Source organism: Acomys russatus, chromosome 25 (assembly GCF_903995435.1).
Source record: "Acomys russatus chromosome 25, mAcoRus1.1, whole genome shotgun sequence".
Classification (NCBI taxonomy): Eukaryota; Metazoa; Chordata; class Mammalia; order Rodentia; family Muridae; genus Acomys; species Acomys russatus.
The window spans coordinates 47,630,257-47,639,345 of record NC_067161.1 but is presented as its reverse complement, the minus strand read 5'-3'; the positions used below and the strand labels follow the sequence as shown (position 1 = coordinate 47,639,345).

Genomic DNA, 9,089 nt, shown 5'->3' with positions numbered 1-9,089 from the left:
TGGGGTTCTCAACCTGTGGGTCACAACCGCTTTGGGGTCACATATTGGATATCCTGTATATCATATATTTACATTACTGTTCATAACAGTAGCAAAATTACAGTTATAAAGTAGCAAAAAAAATTAATTTTATGGTTGGAGGTCACCACAAAATGAGGAACTGTGTTAAAGGGTTACAGCATTGGGAAGATTGAGAACCATTGCTCTAGGCAGTTTCACATTACTCAGGTTGTGACCAGAAAGTCTAGGACAATGTTTCTCAACCTATGGGTCGCGACCCCTTTGCGAGTTGAATGACTTTTTTTATAGGGGTCACCTAAGACCATCTGAAAACACAGATTTTCAGAATAGTAGCAAAATTATACATATGAAGTAGCAACAGAAATGATTTTATGGTTGGGGGGGCAGTCACCTCAGCATGAGGAACTATATTATAAGGCCGCAGCGTTAGGAAGGCTGAGTGAGAACTACGACGGGTCTAGGGGAGACTTTGCAGTCTCTCGTGCCATCTAAGTTGAGAACCCTAGAGAAAAATCAGGTCTGTGGTTTTGCTTTGCAAACGAATGGTTAGGGACAGAGAACTGGGCGAATTCATGCCAGGACAGGAGCCCAGGCGCAGGAAACTTAGGTGGTTTGGGATAGCCTTTTCTAAAGTTGGTTAAAAATTGACACCCTTTTTGCAGGCTGGAGCCCGGAAGGCATAGATGGCACAGACAGAAAGTAAGGAAGGCAGCGAGCACAGAGACCTCTCTCAACTACAAGCCTAGCAGCAGAATGGGTTTTCACTGGCCCTGTGTGGGCTGAGGCTGGTTCCTGTGCTGAAACACAGGAGAGGGGGCGGGGCTAGAGAACCATTAAGTGCTTAACTATTAAAAGACCTCCTAGTGATCATTTTGCCCTATTACGGAACATCTGATCAGATGCTTCAAATTGGTACAGTGAGGCTGGAGAGATGGCTCATCAGGTAAAGTGCTTGCCATGTAAGCATAGGACTGGGGTTCCAGTCCCCAAAACTCACTAGAAAGCTAGGTGGGTTTGGGGGGTCTGCTTGTAATTCCCCCAGCACTCAGGAGGCAGAGACAGGGGTTCTTGTAGCATTCTGGCAAGCTAGAGTCGCTCCAGGTTGGTGAGAGCCCTCGCCTTAATAGAAAAGGTTGAAAGAAATGGAGGAAGACACCCAGTGTCGCCCTCAGGCCTCCACATGCACATATGTGCACCTACACCAGCAGACACATATGCACTCTACACACATACTCACATGATATTTTAAAAATTGGTACAGTTGCTGATCAAAGAGGCATATCCCATGGCTGATACAAATCTGCATTGGCTGTAGAGTCACCTACAGGTGCAACTAACTCTCCTCCATCCAATGATTCAAATGCCCAAAGGATGACTTCCTCTCCTCCACCCCCTCCACCCCCTCCACCCCCTCCACCCCATCCCACCCTATTCCACCCCATCCCAGCAGCTCACCGATCAGCTCAGGCTTCTTGTTGGAAAGAATCTGGTAGAAGATATGGTAGCTCCTCTCAGCCTTCAGCTGGAAGGTGACTCTGGACTTCTCCAGCAGATCTGGAACAGAAGCACAGGCCTGTCAGGGCTCACGCTCCTCCCCACGGCTCAGAGATCTCATCCGTCCCATGATGCTGAGCTGAGAGTACTTACAAGTTTCAATGTCTGCAGAGGCCAGCTTCCCGGTGGTGCCGAAGTGGATGCGGATGAACTTGCCCTGTGTGGAGGGGGAGGGAGACCGGACCCTTCCGTGGCTGAGAAACTTCCTTTAGATCCCTGAGCACTGCCCGTAGAAGCCTTTCCCTCAATAGTCCTCTCTCCTCTCCCTTCTCTTTCTTCTGTTTGCTGTGTCTGCCTCTTCCTAGACTCCCCATATCTCAACAGTGAAATAACCGGGGTGCCAAACCACGTCAGTTCCCTGCTCACAGAATCCTTCCTAGTATGCTCAAGTCTTCCTCAAGGCTAATGCCTTTGCTAGCGGTGGGTCTCTTCTCCTTCTTCTGCCCACTCTGCCCCGTCACTTGCCACATGGATCCTCTGCAGGAGTGCCCCACACACTTTTCCCACCCTGGGGAACAAGGAGCCACTCTTCCCCTTGTAGTGGTATGTAAAGTAAAGCATTTGTGTCTGGCTTTGAGTGAAATGGCTCAGCAAAGCCTCTGCTATGTTTGGGTCGATCAGTAGAGGTTGGGAACTTGTTTTGAGACTGTTTGAACCTTGAAGAATTGTTGTCTCTATGGAGAATCGACATTTGGTGCTACATGAGAACTTGCAGCTGCACCAACCTTGGTCCTGAGACGCTCCTGGCAAACGTGGAATTCTTATTTTTTGATTACGGCTAGCCATGGTCAAAAGGGACTGAGATTTGTGTGGGTTGTCTGCTCTCGTGGGCAGCAAGAAGAGAATAATTTTGGTAGTTGGAACCTTTCCAAGCTCCAATTAACCTTGTATAATGTTTGAATAAAATTATTTGAGTGAATTAGCTAGGTGCCAGTCTTTTCCAAGAAGGCTGAACCCCTCTGCCCCTTCAGAAAATGAAGGCTTGGCATCTTGGTGAGCTTCTCTCCCTACTATGGCACCTATGACCAACATCAAATGATTTTTCCTCATATCTTTCCTTACTCAGCAGTTTGTGGCTCATGTACTCAACCCCCAAAAAGCCCTTACCAGCCCTGTCTGTTGGGTACCTGGTCCCCATTTTCTCAGCTACAGCCTTGGGTTTTTGAAACACACACACACACACACACACACACACACACACACACACACACTTGGCCTGTGGATTTGCTTCTTTCACTGTCTCTTCCCACTGGGCTGTACCAAGCTCAGGCACTTGGACTGTCCAGCAGGCCAAAAAGAAAAGGCCATCCCACTCCAGGGCAGACTCACAAAGCGAGAGGAGTTGTCGTTCCTCACGGTCTTGGCGTTCCCAAAGGCCTCCAGCAGGGGGTTGGCACTGATGATCTGATCTTCCAGGGTCCCCTAAGCAAGAAATCCGGGGGGGGGGGGGGGGCGAGATGTTTGCAAGCTACAAAATCCTCATTAAAGAAAAGGATCGTCACCTGCTCTACTTTTCCTGTCTGCCTGGCTTCCTGGCCACTGCGGTGAGGCCAGGCCAGACCTCCCTAACTTGACAATGTAAAGACCAACCACATGGGCGGCATGCCGTCTTCAAAACACTTCTGCATCCCTCCTGTACTTGTCAGCGGTTGGCTCTCTTGAGTGGACATGCCCTCATTTGATCCTCCAGTTAGGCCGCCTGCATTCCTCTCACACCCTTGCTGTACAATGGGTCAGGGGATATGTGCTGCTCACAGCGCTCTTGGGCTGCTGTCTGTGAAGCCACCCGGAAGGAACAAGCTTGCTCGCTTGCACCCAGATTCACCCTCTTATTATTAAGCCTCTTATCTGAGAAGAAGTCACAGCATCTGGACCCATGGCCAACCCCATGCTGCTCCTCAAGCTCTTGCGCCCTAGCCCACTCTCTTTCCCTTGTTCCCTTCCGCACCTTCATCTTGGAGTCCTTCTTCTTGGCAAGGTCCCCAGTGGCTGCAATTGTTGCAAAGTACTGGATGACCCGCTTGGTGTTCACAGTCTTCCCGGCCCCGGATTCTCCGCTATTCAGAAGGACGGAAAGACAAAAAAATTAGTCTGTTCACAAGCCAGTACCCTAAGATGGTCTTCAACATGTCTGGTGCATACCTCAAATGACTACAAGTGGTCACACAGAGGGGCAGAGGACCTGGGCTACTGCCTTAGTTGATCCAAGCATGAGTGCTATTTTCAGAGCTTTTTCGCCCATCCCCAACCTATCTTTTTACTGCGAGCTTTGCTCCAAGCACTGTCTAATGAACAGTGCTGGGGTATAGTGTCCCTGGCCCCAGCTGTGAAGCCTCTCAAACAAGGATACTCACGTGATCAGGATGGACTGGTTTTCACGATCTGTGGGAGGGGAAGAAAACAGAGCTGATGGCAACGTGCAAAGAGGTTCTTATCCATCGAGCAAGCACTAGGCTTTTATTTGCTTGTTTATTTTCTGTTTCTCTGCTTAGTCATAGATGGGCATTTAAAGAGCATTTGGCCTGAGAATGAGGCTCAAAGAAGTCAAGCCCTTGATGAAATGAGAGGCTTCTCATGCACTGACACTGAACCATCTAAAATGGTCAGTCTGTAAGAATATTCTTTCTTGTGTCTAACCAATACTTACGCTAAATGCAAACTCCTCACCCCAATGGCCTAAAGCCTCTTTTCCCCCTTGCTCTTCCTTCTCTAGGGCCTCTCACCAGAGAGGCCCAGAGCCCATAGGGTGCCCACTCCCCACCCCCATACTGTCTCCCTGAAAACATACCCGTCAGCATGAATTGGTAGGCATTGTCAGAGATGGAGAAGATGTGGGGCGGGGCTTCCTGGCGCTTTTTGCCTCGGTAGCCATCTACCACCTCTGGGTTGTACACCGGCAGCCACTTGTAGGGGTTGACGGTGACACAGAAGAGGCCTGAATATGTCTGTGGAAGGAAAAAAATATATATGCGTACATACATATACATGTGTATGTGTGTATAGTATATGTGTGTGTGTGTTGCCTTATTATTGTCCCAGGCTTCTTTCAATAACTCATAAAGAAGTGATTATTTTTACTGATGGATGAAACAACTGAAAGTCAAAGAGGAAAATAGCCAGTCCTCCCACAGCTAGTATCATGCTGACCCCACGGTGATCTCAGCTTTCTTGCTCTTAGGGGCTTCTCCTCCCTATGCTCGCTCCTCCCTAGCCTCCTTCCTCCCCACTTTCCTTCCTCCAGCCCCTCCTCTTCCATCCCATCCATCTCTTGCTTTTCCATCTTTCTGCTCATTCACTACCCCACTCCACTTATTCTCTTTTAGCCAGGCAAATGGCAATCTTTCAGAAACATTTCCCCTCCCTCCCCACCCCACCCCCAATACACTTCAGGGTAGCCTGCTTGTGATTAGCCACTGACGTAGATCATCCAGGACGTGTAACGCTCTTTGAGGTTGTACAGCACAGCGGGCTCATTCAGGTGTGTCAGCATGGCCATGTCCTCGATCTTGTCAAACTTGGGGGGGTTCATGGCATACACGTCCTCTGGTTTAACCACCAGGGTCTGTAAAGGAAGAGTCGTGAGGTTTATCTAATGTTCCCCAGGCACTGGACTGCTGTGGGTGTCCGGCACCCTGGGAGAGACTGCAGTTGAGGTGAGCAGAAGAAATGCCTGGTTGACAGTGAGGGAAAGCATGTGGTCTGGGGTTGGGGGATGGTGACAGATGTGATGAAAGAGGATTTCTGAGGACTAAGCAGGGGAGGGGGTCTGTGACACAGAACGGGTGCCAAAGGAAGCCATTTGGCTGTGGGTGTTGGTTGTTCCTGTTCTTTCCTACCTCTGCTCAGAGAAAAGTGCATGTCTACGGCAGGCCTGACCACGGACACCAAAGAACAAGAGAAGATATACTGTTCCCCTGGGCTGGTGCCTACAGGGTTGGCCAACCTCGCTGCCCTATAGAAGCAGCTGTCCAGCCAGGGGTGAGAAACACCCCACACCTACCCCAGCTGCCCCTTCCTACTTCCTTTACCACCTTCCCTGCTCCTGAGAAAGAAGAGCCAATGGCACACCCCTCCCTTCCTGCAGTGTCCTTGGAATTCTGGTTTAAGAGGGAGATTCTCTCATTTCTCTCCACACTCCCTCTCCTACCCTGTTCCCTCTCTTCAACCACTACCTCTGTCTATTCTATTTCTCTTCTGAATGAGATTTAAGCATCCTCCCTTGGATCCTCCTTGTTACTTATCTTCTTTGGGTCTGTGAATTGTATTATGTTTACCCTGTACTATATGGCTAATATCCGCTTATAAGTGAGTACACACCATATGTGCCTTTCTGGGTCTGGGTTACCTTACTCACGATGATCTTTTCTAGTTTCATCCATTTGCCTGCAAATTTCATGATTTCTGTGTTTTTAATAGCTGAGTAACACTCTATTGTGTAAATGTATCAGAGTTTGTGCAGAAAGGAGCCTAGCATAGCTGTCCTCTGAAAGACTCTATGCAGCAGTGGATCCAAACAGATGCCAAGACTCACAGCCAAACATTGGACGAAGTGTAGGGAGTCTTGTGGAAAAGTGACAGAAGGGTAGAAGGACCCGGAGGTGACAGGAACTCCACAAGAAGACCAACAGAGCCAACTAATCAGGGCCCAGAGGGGCTTTCGGAGACTGAAGGACCATGCATCTATTGGACCTAGGCCCAGTACACAGATGTAGCCAATGGGCAGCTCTCAGCTTCATGTGGGTCCCCTAGTGAGGGGAGCAGGGGCTGTCTCTGACATAGACTCTATTGCCTGCTATTTGTTCACTTCCCCCTGGCAGGGCTGCCTTACCAGGCTACCGGGGAAGAGGATGCACTCAGTCCTGATTTGACTTGATGTGCTGGGGTGTGGAGGGGAGTCCCTGTTTCAGAAGAGCGGGGGAGGAGGATATGGGGGAGATTAAGAGAGGGTAGGACTGGGAGGAGAGGAGGGAGGGGGATTCAATAAGGGCATAAAGTGAGTGAGTGAATAAATAAAGAAATAATAAATAAATATTTTTTTTTTAAGAGGGAGATTTCCATCACCAAGCCCTGTGGCTTTCCTCTGGTGCGGGGGTGGGGGGGGGGGTGCTGAAGCCCTGTGGAGTGGCTCTGGACACAGCCAGTCCCTGAGCAGTGTGGGCCACAAAGCTGCCTTCTTCGCTGCCTCTCTTAAGCCACCCCGGGCCATGGGCCCTCCTATGATCTCTCAGGCATGCTCTCCCTAGACCGTGTGCTAATCTTACACTGAGTCTAGCTTCTGCCTCCTAGCCTACTCTGGAAGCCCATTCTCAGCTTTTTAAATCTGAACTATGTAGAGCCGCCTTCCTTCCAGGACCTCCCATGCTGGCGCTGCCAGTCACCTCCCTGTTCTGTTAAAATGACGCCATTTCCTTTGTCTCTTGCATCTGCTCTGTCCCTGTTTCTGCTTCTGCCTCCATGGCACACACCCTCACATCCATGGTGACTGCAGCCAGGACGTTGTGTATGCTGGGCCAGTGTTCTACCATCGAGCCATTCCCACGGCTTTTTTGTTTTCTTCCTTGTAACGTTCTAAAGTCCCAAATTCCTTCTTTCCTCCCATAGAATATAGTGGACTCAATTGCCCGTCCCGTTCCAGATACAGAGCCTGGTTCTCATCGTTGACCCTGTGGTCCTCTAGGATCCCTTACACATCGCCCTTCCTTCCTTGGTTAAATGACCATTGACAGAACTTGGGAGGAAAGCTACAAAAGGTGGGTATTCTAACAGCACTCTACCCTTGAGACAGTGACGATGGTTCTCTGGCCCAGAACAATGTGAACAGTGATAAAAGACCCAAAACTAAATGCTTTGGTTAGCCACCAGTGGACCCATCGCCCATCCTGCTTTCTTGGAAGAAAAACCAAAGCATTCTGCTTTCTCCCAGTGTCTGGATGCCTAGTGCTGTTTCGGTTACCAAAAATTCCAGTCCAAGGCTCTGGCTCCAGAAGTGGGTGAAGGAGGGGGAGATGCTTGTGCAGACAATGTGGGGAGCGGGGGCCAGTGCGGAGAAAGAGTAAACACCTTACCCTGTTGTCTTCCGTCTCCACAGTGACTTTCCCATCCTGGCTACTCTTAATTTTCCCCTTGGCATATTCTTCCTTTGAGTCAACCACAAAGCAGTAGGTTTTGGCATCAAAGGGCTGGTTCTGAGCCTCGATCCTCTCCTTTTCCGACTTGCGGAGGAAAGGTGCGGCTATGCCAAACACTTCCATCTCGGTGTCGCTACTCATGGCGTCAGCTGCAAAGCAAACCCTCCAGTGAGCCCAGCTGTTCCCTGGGCCAGACAGCTGGCAGCCTCCTGCCCACCCTACCACCCTGCCATTGATGGAAGCCTCTCAGACTGGGTCGTGGGGATCTGGGCTGTCTCATGCCCAGTGGGGCTCCACACAAGGATTCAATACTGGGAAAATTTAATCAGCTCATAGCTGTTGAGCTGCTCCTGTGTGCTGGAGGCTTAGATAGTCTATTTAATCCAAGTGTCTCAATTCTTTCAGTCTGGTGAAGGGGCTTCTGAAATGCTGCTTTTAACACTTTGTTTTCCTCTTCTGAGAAGCGTAGGTACAGGAAACAGGACATTCAAAAAATAAATACGATGGGATAAAAAATTAAGTAAAGGCATTCCTCAAAGAGAGAATGCTAAGCGGCAAATGGCAGATGCGGTTTTGAGCTATTTTAAATCAAGATGGCTGCGTCCTCCCATGCTAAGAATAGACAGAAGGCCAGGCATGATGGGACACGCCTTTAATCCCAGCACTCTCTAGGCAAGACAAGTGGATCTCTGTGAGTTTGAAGCCAGCCTAGTTTATCTAGTAAGTTCTAGGCCATCCAGGGCTACACAGTAAGATCCTGTCTCAAAACAAAGACAAAACAAAAAACAAAGACACAAAGAATAGAAGGGCCCGCCCCCCCCCCCCCCCCCCCCCCCCCCCCCGCAGCTCTGGAGAGGAAAGGCCCCTTCTCTCCCTCCCCGGAGCCTGTTCTCTAACTCCTTGGGGATACAGGCATGAGGGAGGGATCTGGGTTTACCTGAAGACTTCCAGAAGCCTGATTCTCACCTGAGTCACACCCACAGGACAGCAGAAAGCAGAAACAGCTGTGGAACTCTGGAACCTGCAAGAGCACGCACACAGAGAAGCTTAGAGATGCTGTCGTGTTGAACCGAACCTTGATGAGCCTCAGCTACCACACACTAAGGACCAGGCACTTCTAAAGAGGCTCAGCCCTGAGGCAAGCAAGAAGAGCAGGCAGGCCATGGCCTGTAGCCAGGCAGAGCTACCAACTGCCTGGCAGGCTGGCTCTTCCAGCCTGCCCTGACAATGTCTTTCAGACTGCAAGATTCTCCATTGTGACTAGGGCAAGGCTTCTAAATGGACTGAGGCCCTGTCAATGAAGCGTCGGTTAGCAGGTGAGGTCAGGCTTTCTGGTTATCCACAGTCAGAGACAGCACTGAGACAGGCTCATTTAAACCTGGTGAA

The 9,089-nt window shown here is 49.9% G+C and overlaps 1 protein-coding gene across 1 annotated transcript in view; it reads right to left on the bottom strand.

Annotated features, from left to right (window-relative positions):
* LOC127208405 (myosin-3) overlaps positions 1–7,919 on the bottom strand; it is a 23,941-nt gene extending 16,022 nt beyond the window's left edge. Inside the window, exons 1-8 of the mRNA XM_051167847.1 lie at positions 7,641–7,919; positions 4,994–5,137; positions 4,364–4,520; positions 3,930–3,957; positions 3,524–3,632; positions 2,905–2,997; positions 1,669–1,732; positions 1,477–1,575 (exon numbers count right to left, since the gene is read on the bottom strand). Of these exons, the coding sequence (XP_051023804.1) occupies positions 1,477–1,575; positions 1,669–1,732; positions 2,905–2,997; positions 3,524–3,632; positions 3,930–3,957; positions 4,364–4,520; positions 4,994–5,137; positions 7,641–7,844 (898 nt within the window). The 5' untranslated portion in view covers positions 7,845–7,919. The remainder of the gene's footprint in view (positions 1–1,476; positions 1,576–1,668; positions 1,733–2,904; positions 2,998–3,523; positions 3,633–3,929; positions 3,958–4,363; positions 4,521–4,993; positions 5,138–7,640) is intronic.
* Positions 7,920–9,089: the final 1,170 nt, after the last annotated feature.